The 21,835-nt window shown below is 47.2% G+C and overlaps 1 protein-coding gene across 1 annotated transcript in view; it reads left to right on the forward strand.

Moving 5' to 3' along the window:
• Positions 1–15,785, forward strand: part of ATP6V1C2 (ATPase H+ transporting V1 subunit C2) — a 43,830-nt gene extending 28,045 nt beyond the window's left edge. Inside the window, exons 6-13 of the mRNA XM_088444591.1 lie at positions 3,299–3,390; positions 4,064–4,162; positions 5,670–5,738; positions 6,430–6,522; positions 9,149–9,242; positions 10,600–10,697; positions 13,599–13,728; positions 15,325–15,785. Of these exons, the coding sequence (XP_088300717.1) occupies positions 3,299–3,390; positions 4,064–4,162; positions 5,670–5,738; positions 6,430–6,522; positions 9,149–9,242; positions 10,600–10,697; positions 13,599–13,728; positions 15,325–15,423 (774 nt within the window). The 3' untranslated portion in view covers positions 15,424–15,785. The remainder of the gene's footprint in view (positions 1–3,298; positions 3,391–4,063; positions 4,163–5,669; positions 5,739–6,429; positions 6,523–9,148; positions 9,243–10,599; positions 10,698–13,598; positions 13,729–15,324) is intronic.
• Positions 15,786–21,835: the final 6,050 nt, after the last annotated feature.

Below are 21,835 nucleotides of genomic sequence, written 5' to 3' on the forward strand. Positions count from 1 at the left end.
CATGTATATTGCCTATTCACCAGTGGCCGGGGGTGTAATATGGTGCACAGTCTCTGGTGGCCAGTGTATAGTATATTGCCCATTCACAAGTGGCCCCAGTGGCCAGGGGTGTAATATGGTGCACAGTCTCTGGTGGCCAGTGTATAGTACATGTATATTGCCAATTCACTAGTGGCCAGGGGTGTAATATAGCGCACAGTCTCTGGTGGCCAGTGTATAGTATATTGCCCAGTCACTAGTGGCCAGGGGTGTCATATGGCACACAGTCTCTGGTGGCCAGTGTATAGTATATTTCCCAGTCACTAGTGTCCAGGGGTGTCATATGGCGCACAGTCTCTGGTGGCCAGTGTATAATATATTGCCCAGTCACCAGTGGCCAGGGGTGTCATATGGCACACAGTCTCTGGTGGCCAGTGTATAGTATATTGCCCAGTCACCAGTGGCCAGGGGTGTCATATGGCACACAGTCTCTGGTGGCCAGTGTATAGTGTATTGCCCAGTCACCAGTGGCCAGGGGTTTCATATGGTGCACAGTCTCTGGTGGCCAGTGTATAGTATATTGCCCAGTCACCAGTGGCCAGGGGTTTCATATGGCACACAGTCTCTGGTGGCCAGTGTATAGTATATTGCCCAGTCACTAGTGGCCAGGGGTGTAATGTGGTGCACAGTCTCTGGTGGCCAGTGTATAGTACATGTATATTGCCAATTCACCAGTGGCCGGGGGTGTAATATGGAGCACAGTCTCTGGTGGCCAGTGTATAGTATAGGTATATTGCCCATTCACTAGTGGCCAGGGGTGTAATATGGCACACAGTCTCTGGTGGCCAGTGTATAGTATATTGCCCATTCACCAGTGGCCAGGGGTGTCATATGGTGCACAGTCTCTGGTGGCCAGTGTATAGTATGTTGCCCAGTCACTAGTGGCCAGGGGTGTCATTCGGCACAGTCTCTGGTGGCCAGTGTATAGTATATTGCCCAGTCACTAGTGGCCAGGGGTGTCATTTGGCACACAGTCTCTGGTGACCAGTGTATAGTACAGGTATATTGCCCAGTCACTAGTGGCCAGGGGTGTCATTTGGCACACAGTCTCTGGTGGCCAGTGTATAGTATATTGCCCAGTCACCAGTGGCCAGGGGTGTCATATGGCACACAGTCTCTGGTGGCCAGTGTATAGTATATTGCCCAGTCACTAGTGGCCAGGGGTGTCATATGGCACACAGTCTCTGGTGGCCAGTGTATAGTATATTGCCCAGTCACTAGTGGCCAGGGGTGTCATTCGGCACACAGTCTCTGGTGGCCAGTGTATAGTATATTTCCAAGTCACTAGTGGCCAGGGGTGTCATATGGCACACAGTCTCTGGTGGCCAGTGTATAGTATATTGCCCAGTCACTAGTGGCTAGGTGTGTCATATGGCACACAGTCTCTGGTGGCCAGTGTATAGTATATTGCCCAGTCACTAGTGGCCAGGGGTGTCATTTGGCACACAGTCTCTGGTGGTCAGTGTATAGTGGCCAGGGGTGTCATTTGGCACACAGTCTCTGGTGGTCAGTGTATAGTGGCCAGGGGTGTCATTTGGCACACAGTCTCTGGTGGTCAGTGTATAGTGGCCAGGGGTGTCATTTGGCACACAGTCTCTGGTGGTCAGTGTATAGTATATTGCCCAGTCACTAGTGGCCAGGGGTGTCATTTGGCACACAATCTCTGGTGGTCAGTGTATAGTATATTGCCCAGTCACTAGTGGCCAGGGGTGTCATGTGGCACACAGTCTCTGGTAGCCAGTGTATAGTATATTGCCCAGTCACTAGTGGCTAGGGGTGTCATGTGGCACACAGTCTCTGGTGGTCAGTGTATAGTATATTGCCCAGTCACTAGTGGCTAGGGGTGTCATGTCTCTGGTGGCCAGTGTATAGTATATTGCCCAGTCACTAGTGGCTAGGGGTGTCATGTGGCACACAGTCTCTGGTGGTCAGTGTACAATACAGAACCTAGGAGGAGCTGAATCAAACCTTCTACAGAGTGGAGACATTGCCCACAGCAATCAATCAGCTAGCATTTATCAAGTACATTCTATAAAATATGTAGGAGCTGATTGGTTGCTATGGGCAACTTCTCCACTATTTAGGAGGCTTGATACATCTCCCTTCTAGTCCTTTATGTCTATTTATTGAGCACTCATCATCACTCATTAAGCATCCATCATAGCAATTCAACATTGCTTTGGTGCAACAGCTGAACTGAAGATTAGCTGTCCCCACTATTCCTATCAACGCTACTTTGAAAGCAGTGAAACTTAGCACTGCCAAATCTAACTCAGCAGTGCTCGTGTGCATGCGTCATCTAGGCTTCGCGCATGGGCATGCAGAAGCTGGCATCCATCGGAGAGATCCGAACGGGGGCTGATGAATCCAAAAGGATCCCTTTTTGCAGCCCGGACCTCCTTCCAACAGGGAGAAGCGGTGGTCAGAGAATCAGCGCCATCTGAAGATAGCAAAGGTTCCCGTTAGGAGCTTAATGAATTTTGGTTCCGGAACTATAGTATGGGATCAGCGGGCCAAACGGGACTGAAAGGAAAGCAGGAGATATCCGTGATATTACCTTACCTTTATAATACATAGCCCCAATACTTCATTTATACAAAAGTAAGTGAAAATTTTAATTTTCATCTACAGTTGTAGAAGGGATAATGAATAGAACCCTTTGTGTACAATACTAAACCCAACGGCTGGTCACCTGTGTACAATGTAGTAGCTCTGTTTCTACTCCTACACTGAATGATAACAGTGACTTGAGAGGAGATGTATCAAACCTTGGAGAGAGATAAAGTATTAACCAATCAGCTCCTGTCATTTTTTTCAAACACAGCCTGTAAAGTGACAGGAGTGGATTGGTTGGTACGTTATCTCTCGCCACGGTTTGATACATCTCCCCCTTGGAGTGATATTGAAGTCAGGAAACCGAATGCTATCAGTGAATAAAAGACCAGTCTCATGGTTTTAGCTTCCTATTCTGCATAGTGCATTTACTGTCAGGGTTCAGTGGGTGACAGGTAATGTACTTGGCAGGAGTGTCAGTGCACTACAGCCATCTGTGGTTGGGCAGAAGCCGCAGTTGACCTTAACCGTTAAATCAAGTTGAAGGAGAAATATATTTAAAAAATCAGTCATGGAGAATATTATTATTTGGTCTGTTAAAGGGATAACTCCACACAAAGCTTTACGTAGTGATGCCATGGGCTGGGTCTGACGATAAGACTGATTGGATTAATAAGTATTCTGAATACTTTATTTTTTATTATAGCAAATGACACAAATAGAAACCGACCTAAAGTCAAGAGCTCTTACATACAATAACATCAAAGGCAACCTTCACAGCCTGGAGAGGAAAACGGTGTAAGTATAGAAGTTTATGCTTTGCATGCGTTTCAGTGTATATTTGTCATTAATAACAATATTCACAGTTGGATGGAAATTATAGTAGGGACAGAGGACGTTTCTTCTATGTAGGTACTGGACAGTACTTTTCTCCTATTAGCTATTGATGATGCAAAGGTAGAATAAACTTGGCAGTATACTAATAATCACACACATTACCAGATGAATATATGAATGTATTTAATTATTTAATTTTAATTATTTACTATATATATATATATATATATATATACATATATATTTGCTTTTAAAGAAAACTGCAATTTTATTGCATCACACAATTCCGGCTTACTAGACAATTGGGCCTATTTATATAAATCAGTGCACAGGAAAGCTATTGCATTGCCCATAGCAGCCAATAAGGTTATAGGTATCATTTTTGGTAAATCTGATTGTTGCTATGGATAACACTACAATTCCTGTATACTAGTTTTAAAAAATATATCCCAGTATGTGTTAGATCACAAGCCACCCTTATACACATCCAAGCCAAACCTCAATGTCTGTAACCACATCTAAATCCTGTCAATAGTTCCCATATTGCTGCTTTAATGTAGGCAAATGTTCCTATGTAAAAAAATAGCTGTGTCACCCTTTCACAACGATTGCTTTCTCCATTATTATTCCACAGGGGCAACCTCCTCACCCGGACTTTAGCTGACATTGTACATAAAGAAGACTTTGTTCTGAACTCAGAATATCTCATCACACTTTTAGTGGTTGTTCCAAAGTAAGATTGTCTCCATAGGCTGCTCCTATTACTGGCTGTGCTGTTGGCTAGGTAGAGTCTTTAGTTATAGATTATGGGGATTCTTTACAACGGGCCAACACTGGACAAAACCTATGACTATTGTTATGTGCCTACTTTTTGTCTGCGCTAAGCACAATACAACACACTACCTGCTTTAATTCCATGTACAAAGCCTAAGGACTGTCTGAGTTAATTTATTTCACCCCACCACTTATTAAAGTAACACTTTACCTGTTTGTTTATTATTATATAACTCTGTAGTTTTGGCCATCTACCATCTATAGTTTCCTCTCCATGGTTGATGATGGTTTTACCATCGATGGGCAAGGTCCTATGGTAAAAGTCCACCACTCTTCTGTATCACGCATGTTTGTCCACAGTCTCTGGTCCTTTGTGCATGCACAGCCCTGTAGCATTGATGGTTAGCCTGTCTATGGCCAAACCTACTGTACATTGTTTGTTTCCCCAGTGAAACCTTATTTAGTGGATCTATTGAAATTCCAAATTTGCACTACTATTGGGGTAGGTGTTACAGTGTAACCAATTTCCACTATGACCATGGCCATGAGTGTCCAGTCAGCCTTCCTCTCGCCTACTTAGGATGCGGTCAAAATGCCGATGGCCGGGAAGCCGTCTGACTAAATCCTGGCGTGTAAACCCCGACGCCGGGATCTAGACAGGCGGCTTCCCGTACAAAGGTAAGCCGGGCACTGTTAGCGCTTAGCCACGGGGGAGGGGGGGGGGGGGTCAGGGTCAGGCACCCCTCCCAGGAGGGTTAGGTTTAGGGTGACGGCTTCCCGGCCATCAGCATTTCTTACCAAACCCATTTTTCCGTACGTGGTATCATTATAGCTCAATCGGGAGATTCATTTTCCTGTCACTTCAGATGTAAAGAACACCCCACCATAAATCACCTAATGAACATACGAATTGCTATAACATGCTTTACTAATACTAAAAGGATGAACACAATCAAAATATAATTTTTAAAAAAACACTGCTGGCAGTATTTTAGTTTGCACGCCATATTTAGATTTATACTGGCAAGCACAGCACAGTGGTGTGTAGTGGTCAGCATTAACGCCTCACAACCCTAAGGTCCTGACCAAAGCTCTTTTAGTGTGTAGTCTGTATGTTCTCCTCGTGTTTACGTGGGGGTGCCCTGGTTCACACCAACACTCCAAAAACATACTAGTAGATGAACTGGCTTATAACAAAAGATAAATAAACCTAGTGTGTGATATAGATTGTTAGCTTCACTGGAACAGGGACTGAGGTGAATGACTGAAGCGCTGCGTAGTATGTGTGCTACATAAGTAACTTTTAATAAATATGATTAGACCAAAGACCTTATGTACAAATTGGACTTTCTGAGTGGAGTCTCCTAATGATTTGTTAAGCTCTGTTCATTCCAGCAATAACTAAAGCGAGAAGCAGACCAATATCTGTGTCCTTAGCATTTATTTTACTTTCTTTTGCTTTGAAGATCAAGCTATGCTGCATGGCAGAAAACCTACGAATCAATGTCTGATATGGTTGTACCTCGCTCAACCAAGTAAGTCGTGACAATCTGGAAGCCCTCAGCGGCACCTATTGCAATTAGCCAGGAGACTTGGAGGCAGGATGTAAATCTGACCATAGAAAGAGTGCACCCCAGGGTAGGATATGGGCCCGGCTGCTGATTAGTTCCCATGGCTGCAGAGTCCCCCAGCCGAACAAGATAAATGTTTATGTGATAGGGCGTTTATTTATGTAGCCCTAACCATATACAGATTATAGATATTCTGATTAAATCAGGTTTTGCTATTAAAGTTACCTGAGGGCACTGGAGATTGTGGTGTGTGTGTGTATTTGGAATATGTAAAAAGCTTCATTTGAATCTCGTAATAGTTATTCTTTAAGCTGGAGATTCACAAACTCTGTTCTGAAGGTATCCTAATAGTCCAGGTTTTAAGGATATCCATGTTTGACCACAGGTGACTTAATAGTACCTCAGTCAATTTGATTTAACCACCTGTGCTCAACCATGGATATCTCTAAAACCTGAACTGTTGGGGTGCCTTGAAGATCACCTTTGGGAACCTATGTTTTAAGCTACAAGAGACCAAACTCGTCTCTATTTAGGGAAAATGATTAGTGAGAGGCTGCTGTAGTGACAGCCAGGATGCTGGTTAGAGTCACTCTGGGTCAGCGGGGATTGGCAAGTCTTGCCCTGTTGATCATTGTGCTGTCTCTTTGTTTTGGAGGTTGGTCGCAGAGGACGCAGAAGGAGGTCTGTTTACAGTCACCCTCTTCCGAAAAGTGATTGATGAATTTAAATCAAAAGCTCGAGAAAACAAGTGAGATGTGTAATTGTGTTGATCGCTTTCGCCCATGGGGACAGCAAGCACAAGGGTTATTGGTGGCACTGCACAACAGTATATTTACATTTACCATTATTTCAAAGGATTTCAAAAGGAAACATCTAGGATAAAACAAGTGCACATAAGTAGGCACAATCTGATTTATCCATGTAATCATATTGGGGAAAACAATGGGCCTGATTCAGACCCACTCGCGAGCGGCTGTCCGCTCGCAAGTGGGTCGATGTTATGCACTGAGCATGCGCACGACGGAGGTAGCTCCGTCGTGCGCATGCGCCAGACGCGACGAGCGAAGGAAAGTCCTTCGCTCGTTGTGTCCGATCAAAGGGGGCGTGCTGTCAATGTTGATTGATAGCACGCCCCCTTTGGTGGGCATGCCTCCCTGACGGGGGCGTTCCCACGGGAACGCCTCCCGTCAGAAGCCGGCCCACTGACATCACTAGTGATGTCAGTGGGAGTGATTTTGGCTCTGATAGAGCCAAAATCACTCCGGAGCTTGCGGTTGAAAACCTCAACCGCAGGCTCCGGCTCGCAAATTCGATGGTCGCGATGGTCTCGACCATCGCGGCCATCACAAAGCACGCTTGTATAGCCTGTGGGTGGTGACCCACAGCTATACGAGCGTCCAGGAGGACGCTCCATGAAAATGGAGCCCGGCCCTCATTCAGAGCGTGCGCTCTGCTCAGAGCGTACGGCTCTGAATGAGGGCCAATGTTGTCAATTCTGCTGCGCAATACTAATGCCTATAGTGTACTCTGGGCCTGATTCAGACCCACTCGCGAGCGCACAGCGCTCGCAAGCGGGTCGATGGTCCCCCACTGCGCATGCGCACGCTGGAGTCGGCTCCGGCGTGCGCATGCACAAGACCCGACCAGTGTCGGGCGCTCCGTCGCTATGGGTCTTGCACCAAAGCGGGCAGCTGTCGATTGTGATTGACAGCTTGCCCCGTTTTGGAGGCGGGCGGGGGGTTGGCTGGCCAAACAGAGGCGTTTCCAAAGGAACGCCTGCCGTTTGGGGGCGGCCCCACTGACATCACGAGTGATGTCAGTGGGTGAGCTTCCGGCTCTATTAGAGCCGAAAGCTCACTGCGGCTTGCGTGAACGAGACCCTACCACAAGGGTCTCGTCGCAAGCCCTGATGGTCACGATGGTCATGACCATCACCTGGCCGCTCGCTAAAGCTGTGGGTGGTCACCCACAGCTTAGCGAGCGGCCAGGAGGCCGTCTTTAAAAAAAAAACAGGGACGCCCTGATTCAGAGCAAGCGCTCTCAAAGAGCATCCGGCTCTGAATCAGGCCCTCTGTGTATACTGTATTAATGATTCAGAAACCAATGGGGCACAGGAGAGAAGAAGGGAGGGTTAGAATACCGACCAGCAGGTATCTGTATCCTAACCCTGTCGGGACGCCGGCGTCTGGATTCTGACCGCTGGAATCCCGAGCGCCTGCATGCTGTACCCAATGTCTTTTGAGAAATGGGGCTCTAGGAACATGCCATTAGGTATTCTGTATAAACAGGTTGGTACGCTGCATTTAGTCCTACAGAGGAGAAACAATTTTTTATAAACATTTTTTTCTTGTCTCCTTCTGGAACAGGAGATAATGAATAAGATGAATATAATAGGTGGACTAGGTGTCTGCATACAAAAAACTTAATTGATTTGCAATGAACATTGACGGAATTGGGAATAATTCTAGCCTGCAGTCAGATTATGGTGGAGTCACTTATTCCTGCAGACAGTGCCCAGAGTATTACACCAGCCAGCAGGGCCGGCTCCAAGGGTCTGAGCACCCTGTGCCGGCCCGGTACGCTGCGCCCTGCGCGGGGCCGAAATTTGGGGCGTGGCCTCATCACCATAGGCCACACCCCCTACGTGACGTTATTTGGAGGCGTGCCCGCATGGCACGCCTCCAAATAACGTCAGGCTGGGGGCAAAGCCCAGCCCTCTGTCACTGGCTGGGTTTCCCCCAGCCCTCTCCCATCTGTGAATGGATGCCTCACGCATGCGTGCTGCATCCATTCACACTCCGGGGGTCTCCGGCACCGCCACACAGCTGCGGCGGTGGGGGTCCCCAGCCTCCCGATTTCACCACCCACGGGCCACTTCGGCCCACAGGTGGAATGCTGAAATTGGGATGTTGGGGAGGGGTGCTCCCTCTATGGGGCCCATGGGTCAAACACTCCTAGAGCCGGCCCTGCCAGCCAGCACCATGGTAGACATAAATCGATATAGTAAAGTTAAGGAACATATGGCTACTTAGCTATTGTAGAACTACAAGTCCCACAAGAATTGTAATGTGAACCAAGATGGCAGCTAAAATTTACTATTGGTGGGACTTGTAGTTCCACAACAGCTGGAAAGCCACAGCCTGTCCACTCCTGAAGTACAGTATACTGCGCCAGTCATATCATGGATGCTGTGATTTCAGTCCCAGGCTGGATGGATTTTTGGATATAACTGCCCACCTATCAGAGGCCACTGCAGCCGCCTGTTATATGTGAGGTGATACTTTACTGCAATATTAAATGACTATTCACGGAAATGAGTCTGTAATATTACTGTACAGTTTAATAATAATACCCCTGTGCTCTCCTGGTTCCAGGTTCATTGTACGGGAGTTTTTATTTAATGAGAGAGAACTTCAGTCGGAGAAAGATGAGATCATTAAGCTGGAGGCAGACAAGAAGCAGCAGTATGTAAGTCTCATATATGTACGCCCCTAATGTATGATCAGCCGTAATGCTATATATTCATCTATCTCTGAATTCTCCATGTGTCTTTTATTAATTGCACCCAACATGCTTCCTCCAAACCCCTTAGGGGTCTATTTACTAAGCCTTGGATGGAGAGAAAGTGAATGAAGATAAAGTACCAGCCAACCAGCTCCTAACTGTCATGTCACAGGCTTTGTAAATAGACCCCTCAGTCTATACTCACAGAACGGGATGTAGTCGGCATCCCGACGGTCTGAATACAGACGCCCAAATCCCAACAGGTCGGGGTCCCGGCACCAGTATCCCGAAGGTAAGTATCGGGGTGTTAGGAGGTGGTTAGGTAGTGGGGTTAGGGTTAGGCATTAGGGGGAGAGTTAGGCACCGGGGAGGGAGTGCTAGGATTAGGGTGCGGGGAAGGGGAGGTTAGGTTTAGGCACCAGGGATGGAGTGTTAGGTTTAGGGGTTAGAAAAATACTCTACGCTGTTCTCTATGGGTGTCGGGATTCTGGCTGTCAGAATGCCGCTGTCAGTATTCTGACCAGCGGCATCCCGACAGCCAGGATTTCATACCCAACCCCACAGAACAGCCCATGGCTCAGATTTATCATCGAGTGATATTTTATCACTCGTTACTAATCTTAAACGGTGCTCCAACAAATCAGCTCCTAATTGTCATTTTCCAAACACGTGACAGAAGCTGATTGGTTGGAGGACCATTTAGTGTTATCACTCGTTCAGGGACGGACTGGGGCTCCATATCAGTCCTGGCATTAATTAATGTGTGCACACCATAGACACGTACGCTCGTGCAAATCGGACGTGGCCTCGCCACACGTCCCTGTCTCTCAGTATCCCGGCCCGAGCAGTGCACTGGGAGGTGGAGCTGCTCAGCCCGCTTTCAGTCCGGACCAGCCCATCAGGCCATTGGCCCTTTTGGCATTTGCCAGAAGTGCCAGATGGCCAGTCCGGCACTGCAGCAGGATATGCTAAATGGGTATTAGAGTACTTGGTATTCTAACCCCGTTGGCCTGCCGGTCCCTGGATTCTGACCGGCATCCCGTACCCAACCCCGCCTGTGATTCCGACCGGCATCCCGTACCCAACCCACTAGAAGTGATGACAAAGGATTTCTTAACACCATTTCATAAATCCAGACATGGTTATTGCAGCTGGAAACACTGAACACTAAAGAGTAAGACTATACAAGACGACAGCTGACATATACTACGTGCTGGGAGTTGTAGTTCCACAACAGCTGGAGAGTCACAAGTTGTCGAAGCCTGCGGTAGCTTTTGTAAGTTAGTATATTGTTGGGTGATTATCCCATCTTGTATTACAGGGGCCCCTCCTGCGCTGGCTGAAAGTGAACTTCAGTGAAGCGTTCATTGCTTGGATCCACATCAAAGCCCTGCGTGTATTTGTGGAGTCTGTTCTGAGGTGAGAAATTATACAGTATAGCCAGCTGGTAAGGTACATTTATTGCTGGTTAGGTGCTTTTTGGCAGATGGTAATATGTTTAGCAGATCTCACTGCCTACTACTGACGGCATGTATGCAATCCTGTGCCGGTATGCATCTGGTTACAATTCCATCAGGCTGATGGGTTTTTTTTTAGTCCTAATCACAATCTTCAGAATTTATCAGCTGCTCTGCATGATTTCCACTATAAACAGAAACATGGACTAATGCTGGGTACACACTATACATATATATCTGCAGATCCAGTGATTTGCAGATCTATCTGCAGATGATGGTTGTTTGTACACACTGAACAACCATCATCTATGCCTGCCTGCAGGTCTCGTCAGCCAGGGGGCGTGTCCCGGCCTCCTCGCAGCTGCCGCTGTGTGTACGGGTGGTCTGCAGACCACCCATACACACCTGCCGCTGGCCAGATATGCCTGCAGACATCTGTCCATCGGCTGTACAGCACAGCCAATGCGATATGTCGGTGAACGCCGACGTTCACCGACATATCGGGGGTGCACACTGCCCAACGGGCAGCAGATACATTGGCTGATCAATTGATCGGCCAATGTATCTGCCAGTGTGCACCCAGCTTAAGGCAGTGGTTCCCAACCTTTTCTGAATCACAGCACCCTAGTGCATCAGCATTGTTTTCACGCCACCCCTAAGCCAAAAGTTTGTTATTGAGAAATTCAGAAAAAAATGTAGTGAAGTAAATTGTGCTGACCTGTCATCCTTAGGTTTGGTTATATAGCGGGTGACAGGTTTGTGCTTCCTTTTGTGCACGAATTTAAATTACATTGACCATAAAGAATTTGATTTGGTGCTGGACCACCAACCTGAGGCACCCCTGCAAGTGTCCCGAGGCACCCCAGGGTGCAGCAGCGCACAGTTAGGGAACCACTGGACTAAGGAATGGGATGGAGCTAAAACACCTTGTGGGGGGATTTAAAGCCGCCACATATCGCCAGCTGTTCTCATCCAGATCTTTGCATTTACTACTTTTGGAGGATAAATGGCAAAACTACAGGAAAAAAATGGCAGAAAAGCTATGTGGCCAATCAGAACATGAGAGACACAATGGGGCATATTCAATAGGCTGCGAGAAAAGCCAAAAACCCGCACCTGCGAGGTATTTCCTGCAGGTGCGGGTTTTTTGCTATTCTATTAGGTGCGTGTTTTTTTAAAAAACACGCGCCGGGAGGTTTTTTTTTGCGCACCTCCTGAGCAAGCGTGGTTTTTCCAGAAATCAATGTTCTTAGGAAAAATCACGTGTACTTGCTCTGACAACCCCCCCCTCCCTCCCCAAAGGACTAATTAAGCAATTGGAAGTATCCAATTAGCTTAATTAGTCCTTAATTACTCACCTTCCGAAGCGCTGTCTTCTGCATCTTCTTCTGCATCCAGCATCGGGAGCCGACTCTTCTGCAGCAGCGGTGAGTATGTCAGTGTGTGCTGTATGTACGTGTGTATGAGTGACTGTGTGGTGTGTGTGTGTGACACCCGGTGCAGTGTGTGTGGCCCCCAGGAATGGGCGCTGGGAGAACTACATCTCCCAGCAGCCCTTGCTCCTCCCATCAGCCCCCGGGACTCCCAGCAGCCCCCTCTCCAGTAAGAAGAGAGAGGGGAGGCCGCCGGGAGCTGCGGAGACCCGGACAGGTAAGTGATTTTTTTTTTTTTTTTAAATTTACGCGGCGCGTGGTTTTCAGTAATGAAAACCCCACGCCCACTGTTTTTTTAATTGAATCCCGCGGGTATCGGGAACTCGCATACCGCAGGATTTCGAAATTGGCCGCGAGGGGCGCAAGGTTTTTTCCGCGTAGAACCTCGCGGCCAATTTAATATACCCTAATATGTTTATTAATTATGTGGGCATTCATTATTGATTAAGTGGTGAAAAAAACTATTCAGAATTATTTCACTACACTATAAATGGTGCAAACATCATCAAATAATAAGTATTGCCCCTCCCGTAACTTAATTAATAGATAATATTGCCCCCTTAAAATAATGTAAAAATAACATTGTCATCATGATATAATTACATATCAACTTTGCCCCCCTAATACATTCATAATGTTTGCCCCTATAAGGTTAATACTGTTTTTGCTCCCTTAATCAATAAATGAGTGCCCTCCTATTTAACAAGTGTATTTATAAGTAAAGCTGCATACACACACACAACGATTTTGTAAATGAGCAATTTTAGTAAACGATTTTCGTTCATTTTCTCAAGAGAAAAATTAACGAAAATTGTTTACTAAAATCGTTCATTTACTAAACGTGATGAACGATTTTTTTTTAACTACAAACGATTTTTGCATATTCCCTTAATGAAAATCGTTGAGTTGGTCAGTCTGACTGAACTACAAACATGAACGATAATCGTTCATCTTTTTAACTCAGAAAGTGAACAATTTTTTGAACGATAAACGATATCGTTAAAAAAATCGTTGTGTGTGTATGCACCTTTACGGATTCTTAGGAAGGCTGCTAGCATTGTGACAATAGCCATTCTAATAGTTTTTTTTATTTATCCCAATGCCCTCTAGAAGGCGCTATAGAACCATTATGTGTTGTACAACGTTTTTAAAAAAGGAATTTTTCCCCCCTCAGCAATTGTTAGGATCAATTTGAAATAAGTGTTCATGGTTATGTTTTATGTCAAATTATCTGTCATTACTGGAACTTGACTCATGAAAGTATTTTTCGTTGGTAATTCGTGTTTGCTTTTTGTGCAGCTGTACTTAAGGTTTAAATTGAATCCGAACTGCAAAAAAAATAAATATATTGTTTTGGGCCCTTTTCTTCAGACATTGGTGATAGTTTTGTAATTCCTTACAAGTCACAGGGAAAATCCTGTGTGTTTCAGGTATGGCTTACCCGTGAACTTCCACGCAGTGATTTTACAGCCTAACAAGAAATCTATGAAACGATTACGAGATGTGTTAAATGCCATTTTCAGGCACCTGGACGAGGAAGCAGCTGTAAATATGAAGGATGTAAGTATAGTGCTGGAGAGGGTACTAATGGCATGGTGAATAAGTGCGCCTACCGGGAGGGGATAACAGCCAGTTGTAGTGTTGTAGTGGTCCTATCCCTGCTATACAAATTAGTAATTTCCGGCTGTGTAAAGCAGGTAAGAAGGGGCTACCATTACGCAATTCAATGTAGATTACGTCATTAAGCCACCCAGACCACCAGCTTCACTTGGGAAGTGAGAAGACTGTCTACCTTATTATAAAGTTGACATTTCCATTAAGATTATGCTGGGTACACACCTGAAAGATTGATCAGCAGACAGCTATCGCCCCGACCGAGGGCCTGATTTGGTAAGCTATACACACTTACCAATCGGCTGCTCGATATATCTGTGCAGACATCACAAGTGGCCGGGAATTTACATTTGCCTGCCCAATTGTGATGTCACTATCAGCAGCTCATGCAACCACCTTATGGGCTGGACAGAGGGTTGCCCGCACACACATGCAGATGAAACGATATATCGTCATCAGCTGTGCAGCAAGGACAATCATATCTTCTGTACACACAGATGCACTATATTGTTCATCGGCTGAACTGACAACATAGTGCATAGTGTGTACCCTGCTTTAGGATTAGGAATAGAGATAGAATTATGGTGCATACACACGGGACTATCGTCAATGATAACATTGGACGATCTCCCGCATGTGCTGGTCCCTATAGTTACCTGGTCGATATCAACCAGGTTGGCCTGCATGCACGGTCAATGGACGATATCTTTATCGTCCATACGTGCCCGCGCATTGCAGGTCGTTGGAGGCACTGAAAAATGCACGATATGAACGATAACGATATTGTTAATATCGTGCATTTTAATTGTACCGTGTGTACGCACCTTGAGACTATAACCATAAACGACATGATAAATGCCTACAGGTGCAGTGTCGACAAGATATATCAGACCTGTAGAACAGTGATTCCCAACCTCGGTCCTCAAGGCACACTAACAGTCCTGGTTTTAGTGATATCCATGATTGTGCACAGATAGTTAAATCAAAATAACTGAGGTACTAATTAAGTCACTTGTGCTCAAGTATGGTTATCCCTAAAATCTGGACTGTTAGTGTGCCTTGAGAGCCGTGGTTGGGAACCCCTGCTGTAGAATGAAGCCAGAAAACAGAATAAAGAAGTGCTTGAAAGACAGTAAAGGTGCCCATCCACTAGCCGATTACACTGTACGAATGCACGATTAAGACATCGTAATCGTGCAATCGCTGAGTAATCAGCCGCAAATTGTGCACAAATCATGCATCCAAATGTCGGAAACGACCAGCCATGCACGCTCCCGCTAGTCGTTTCCGACATCAATCATGGGCCGAACACGCAGGCCAATCTGCCGATAACGACAGATTGGCCATGTTCAGGGATGATTGATGTGCCTACAGAGAACCATCAATTGTTCAGTGTAGGCACTGCACCCCCTAGGGGTACAATTACGATGTCGCAATTGTACAGTCTTTCCCTGATCTACTAGTGGATGGGCACCTTAACAGCTGCACTTTAACAAAGGTCTTATTTTCCCCCATACTTATAGAGGTCACTTGTTTTCATAGGTTGGTATGGACATTCCTGGCTTACAACTGAACAACCAAGAGTATTACCCCTACGTCTGCTTCAAGATTGACCTGAGCAGTTTGGACTTCGAGCCTTAAGGCTAGATCCTGTAATTGTTTATTCCAATAAACTGCAGAAGATGTAACATAGAATAGTGCATTCTATAGTCACCACCCATCCTTTCACATGGTTAAGATGTTGCTGCCTAGAGACAATGGATGTTATAACTCCCCGGACTGGTAATCAAGTCCTATGTAAAGAGAAACTGCATGGAGCAAGCCGGCAAGATGCTAAAACTAGAGCCGCCGTCCTAACAGTTTGTATAAAGAGAAGACGTCACTGAGCTGTATTTATTATTTGTAAATTATATCATGGGAACATTTCCTTATTATGCCTGATGTACAATTTTTACATACAATGAAAATAAAATATTATATATGCAAGGGCTGCCATCAGAAAATGTGGGCCCAGTCTCTTAGTCCTATCCAATTCTCCAGTCATATTACTTTTGCAATACCCCCTCCCCACACTTACTACCTTGCCTGTGTGCTTGTATGGGGGGCAGCATGAGTACTATTAAGAGCATTCTACTTATTGTCATACATTATAAGCATTGAATTAGTGTGAATGAGAGAGTGTGTGTGTGTGTGTGTGTATGTATGTGTGTGTATATATATATGTATGTGTATATATATATATATATATATACACACACATACACACTACCTAGAGCATCCTAGAGGCCACCACACAATACAGAGAGCATACTAGTGACCGTCTTACAATACAGAAAGATTCCTAGTAACAGACTGAGATAAACGGATATCATTGGTTCTTGCCCAAGGATGGTCTCATGCCCATGTCAACACTCCTGCCATTGTGGTTTTACTTCTTGTGCCACCTTTAGCAGTTAGGGGAGATTTATCAAAGCTTGGAGAGAGAGATAAAGTGGAGAGAGAGAAAATATTAACCAATCAGCTTCTGTCATTTTACAGGCTGAATTTGAAAAAAATTACAGGAGCCGATTGGTTGGTACTTTATCTCTCTCAAAGCTTTTATAAATCTACCCCTATGAAAGAAACCACTGTTTGTCAGATAAGGTCCTGAGATATTTGTCTTCAGATGTTGAAAGCTGAATAGCATGCCATGATGCCCTCAATTCCAGAATGCTCACAGACAGGACCCTTTTTGCGTTGGAGCCACACTCCTTTTTTAAGTAGATGAGAGCCCCAAGGATTGGAGCTGGAGTCTGTGGTGATTAAAATCCATTACATGAACTTTTAGTCTTGGATCCTGCCATCTTCCAAGGAATTTGATGGAGACATTTGAAAGTCTGATGACCTCATCTAGGGAGGATGCACTGTGATCCCACTGAGTGAGTAGGTCAATTTGAAGATCTAGCATACGCCACCTTGCCCAAGGAAAAATACATAAAGTGGAGGCGATAAAGACAATTCATCATTAGCACAATTTGCTGAAAGTAAAGTTGATTTGCTAGATTTTGAAGTCACCTTCTGTGATGCCCATCATTGAGAAGGCATCAAAAATAGGATTTTTGGGTACTTACCGTTGAATCCTTTTCTATGAGTCAGGCTGGGGGACACTGGACCATGGGTTGTAGGTGGGAAGGCGTAGTTTTGGCACTAACACTGAAATCTATAACTCCTCCCCTCTGCAACCCCTGACTTCAGTACAACTTCAAAAGTGCCTGGTAAGGAGAAGCAATACTCTGTGACACTGTCACTCCAAAAAATAAAAATGAAATTGACTGTCAATACGACCCAAAATCATAACTCATACTCAATACCGCTGAGCATGAGGGAGAGAATGCAGTGTCCCCCAGCCTGACTCAGAGAAAATGATTCAACGGTAAGTTCCCAAAAATCCTATTTTCTCTTTCGTCTGGGCTGGGGGACACTGGACCATGGGATGTTCAAAAGTCACCCCCCATGGGAGGGAACGCTCAGATTGCCCGACCGGAGAGCTGTACGCCCAAAATGGGCGTCCCCGGAGGCAAAAACATGAAACCTGTAGAACCGCACGAACGTGTGGATAGAGGAAACGGAGTCTGCTTAAGAGCCGACAGAACCAGTGGCACTCCCATAGCGCTACTGGTGGTTAAACCGGAGGTTGTATTCGCAAGACCCCCTGTAAAAAAAAAAAAAAAAAAAGTCTGCACTTCTGGGAGGAGAGCCAAACGCTGCTGAAAGTAAATGGAAAGAGCCAAAATCTGTACCTTCAAAGATCAAAGCCGTAAGCCGGCCTCCAGACCGCCCTGCAGAAATGCTAAAAACCTTGGCACGTGGAACTGGGCAGTATGCACTCCCCGCTGCTCACACCACACAATATAGGTTTTCCAAACCCTGTGGTAGTTCTGCGCGGAAACCTGCTTCCGCGCCCGGAGCATGGTCCTGATGACTGAAGGAGAAAAACCCCTGGCCTTCAAGAGCCCTGTCTCAACAGCCAGGCCATTACAGCCAACTGAGGTAGGCCCTCGTGACAGAATGGCCCCTGTATCAGAAGATCTGGACGCAAAGGCAGACTCCAAGCTAGCGGCTAGCCTGAGAACCGTGGCGAACCATGACCGGCACGGCCAGTTTGGAGCCACTAGGATGACTGAAACCTGCTGCTCCCTGACTCGGAGTACTCTTGGTAACATGGGAATTGGAGGTAAAATGTAGGGCACACGGAAGTTCCAGGGACCTGTCATGGCATCCACTGCAAACGCCAAAAGGATCTCTGGACCTTGCACAAAATCGAGGGACCTATCAGGTCCACCTCTGGCAGCCCCCATCTCTGGACCAGCTGTTGGAAAACCTCCGGGTGGAGAGACCACTCCCCTGGCAGGAACGTAGTCCTGCTGAGGTAGTCTGCCTCCCAATTTTCCACCCCTGGTATGAAGACTGCTGAAATTGCCTGGAGGAACATCTCCGCCCAAAAGAGAATGAGACTTGCCTCTGCAATGGCAAGTGCACTTTTGGTTCCGCCCTGTTGGTTTACATATGCCACTGCCGTGGTGTTGTCTGATTGGTTCCTCACTGGTCGGCCTGCCAGGAGTGCCTGAGCCCCGCACAGTGCCCGATAAATGGCCCGGAGCTCCAGCATATTTATTGGGCAACCTATCTCTAATGACGACCAGGGTCCCTGGAGACAGAGGTTCTCAGTCACCGCTCCCCAACATCTGAGACTTGCATCTGTGACAATAATCCAGTTGGGAGTCACCAGGGACCGACCCTGGAGAAGGTGATCGGTAATCAGCCACCAGCGAAGTGACCGACGAGTGCTGTCTGACAGAACCAGCAACTGAGAAGAAAGGTCGTCTGAGCGGCCCGTCCAATTCCTGAGAATCTCCCACTGGAGAATCCATGAATGGAAGCGGCCGTACTGGATGGTCTTGAAGGTAGAGACCATCGTGCCTAGTAACCTCATGCCCAGCCAAACAGATGGCCGAGGGGCAGACAGCACTTTCCTGACTAAGTCCTGAAGGGCCCAGGCAAGAAAACCCTTTCCAGTGCTGTATCGAAGATCACCCCCAAAAACGTCTGGCACGGCCTGAGGTGACTTCTCGAGATTCAGTATCCACCCATGATGCTTTAACACCTGCACCGTGTGATCCAGGTGGAGCTGAAGTTGGGCAGCGGAATCCGCCTTTACTGTCCAAATAGGGAATCACCATTAGTCCCTCAGAATGCAGTAAGCGTGCCATTGCTGCCATGATCTTTGTGAAGACCAGCGGAGCTGTAGCCAAACCGAACAGCAGAGCCTGGAACTGGTAATGGGCTCTTCCGACCGCGAACCTGAGTAGAGACTGATGCCCCGCCCAAATCGGTATGTGGAGATATGCATCTCTGATGTCGATAGACGCCAGAAACTCATTTGCCGACATGCTCCGATCAGTGATCCAGGGTGACTCCATGCGAAACCGATCCACCACAGGCCGGCATTTAAGGCTTGTAGATTCAAAATCGTCCGATAAATGCCGTTAGGTTTCTGGACTAGGAACAAGTTGGCGTAAAACCCGTTCCTGTTGAGACTGTGGAACAGGAACTATAACCCCTTCTGAACAGAGGGAACTGTCTCTTCTCCGGCTCCTTGGGTAATGCTGTAGCAAAGAAACATTGTGGCGGCTGCCTCCTTAGGTCGAACACATAACCTCGGGAGACAATGCCCTTTACCCAGGCATCTACTCCCAAAGCTACGCACCTGCCTCGGAAAAGAAGGAGACGGCCCCCTACCTTCCCGGAGACCGGATGGGCTGAGATCCTGTCAGGCACTCGGCTCCTCAGATGCCCTAGCACCCGGGTGCCTGAATGTGCCGGAGAATCTACCCCGGGGGGCAGAACCCCTACTGGGAAAAGAGCGCCCTCGGCCCCCTGATCTCTAATCATTCCCCGTCCTCGAAAGGAAGAACGGAAGACTCGGAAACATGAGCCCTTTAGCTTCTGGGGGAACCACAGGCAGAAAGTGCTCTTTCAACCGGTCGCCTGGGATATAATAGTATCAAGCTCAGAGCCGAACAGGATGCCTCCACAAAAAGGCAGAGACTCTAAAGCGCGTTTAGATTCGGCATCCGGCTCCCAGGCGCGAAGCCAGAGTGCTCTGCATGCCACGACTGAGACTCTAGAGGAAATCTGCGCTCCATCTTGTGCGGCCTCACACACAGTCTGCAGCCGCACGTATCTGTTCCGCCAGTACCAGTAAGTCCTCTCTGGATGAGTCAACGGCAAGGCCTGCCACTAATTTGTCAGCCCACTTCTCCATGGCTCGAGAGACCCATGCAGATGCCAATAATGGGCGAATAACCACTCCGGTGCCCATAAAAATACTCCTAAGGTATCCCTCCAATTTTTTGTCCAGCGGATCCTTAAAGGAGGCCGTCCCTTGGACTAGCAGAGCCGTGTGCTTTGCTAAACGAGCCACAGCTGCATCCACTCTTGGAGGCATCTCCCACTTAGCGACCTGCTCCTGTGGAAAGGGATAAAGGGCTGGAAACGGACAAGGAGTAGCATACTTTTCATCTGGGGTCTTCCAGGCTTCCTCTACCAGATCTGAAAGATCCTGAGACACTGGGAAACAAACGACCCTCTTACGTCTCCGCTTAAACTGCCCTTCCGCCCTAGCTGAGGTGTCAAGGTCCTGAGAGTCCAAAGACTGTCGTACTGCCATAATAAGGTCCTCTACGCCCTGACTTGACGCAGAGTCTCAACCTTCCTCGTCGGGCAGAACCTCCTCTTGGAGTTCCCCCTCCTCCTCCTCCCTATCGGGATCTGACTTCAACAAGACACTGGATGGAGGACGCTTATGCGTAGTGCGCAGTTTAGGCTCCTCAAAGAAGCGTTCCATAAAGGCCGATACTTTCTCGACCTCTACCACCGAGCGCTCCATGGTACGGACCCAACGAGGATCAGGACCCTGGTAACCACCCCCTGCAACAGCAGCTGGTGATGGCAAAACAGGCGCTGGCGCTGTTTGGGCTAATTCCTCTCTACGGCGGAGCAACGTCACCAGGTCAGAGAGTGAACGGCTCATAGCCTGAGCCCATGCCGGCTCCTCCGTAAGCGGAGTGGCTCCCCCAGCTGGCTGCACACACATGGGCCCCAGCTGACAGTCCATACACAAAGCCCCTCCATCCAGTTGTCCACACGGCAATTTAGCCTGACACTGGGCACATGTAAAAAATATAGCCATAGTGGGGTTCTGACCCTTTGTAGACTTTTTGTCCGTCATTAGAGCACCCCCCTTCCTGCGCAGCCCTGCCGCAGCAGTCAGCCCGGAAAATAAAATAAAAAAAAATATATATAACAAGTGGCAATGAATATGCAATCACTCCAAGCAGGCACAAGAACAATTACAGTAATACTGGAAACTACTTGTATGCTGCAGAGGGAAAGGAGCTTGCTCTGTCCTCCCTCCATGTGTTCAGGCTTGTATCGTTTAAAAAGCTGTGATCAGACTTCATGGGAGCCTACATTTTGCCACTGGAGCAGGGGGACCCAGCAGCCATGGCTCCTACCCCCCATCATACTGAAGCGAGCCTCACTGCTCCTTCCTTCAAGTGTTAGTCCCCTGAGTGGGGAAAGCACTTGGACTGACCTGAATTTACCTACAGCACCTGGTATTCCCAGGTGGTCTCCCATCCAAGTACTAACCAGGCCCAACACTGCATAGCTTCCAAAGACAGCATGTCCAGCGTGGTGCTGCTGTAGGTCTCACCTGCGGTCCGTCTGTAGTCGGCGCTCTCCACACAGGAGCCGCCAACAAGAAACCCGGCAAGATGGAGCCCGGAAGAAGGATCCAGGACCAAGCTGACTGCCTGCACCTCTATCAGCTAACAGCAGCGCGCTATCCCCGGGCCCAGACGGCCTCTTCAGAGACCGGAGTGCGTGGAATGGGGGAAGCTATAAGCAGCACACAGTACCTATAGTAACAAATAAACATAGCATTACAAATAAAGGAAAAAATCCTTAAGCTAATCCAGGCCTGAAAAAACATGTCTCTCTCCACAGGCAC

Source organism: Taudactylus pleione, unplaced genomic scaffold (genome assembly GCF_031769625.1).
Source record: "Taudactylus pleione unplaced genomic scaffold, aTauple2 ptg000367l, whole genome shotgun sequence".
Classification (NCBI taxonomy): domain Eukaryota; kingdom Metazoa; phylum Chordata; class Amphibia; order Anura; family Myobatrachidae; genus Taudactylus; species Taudactylus pleione.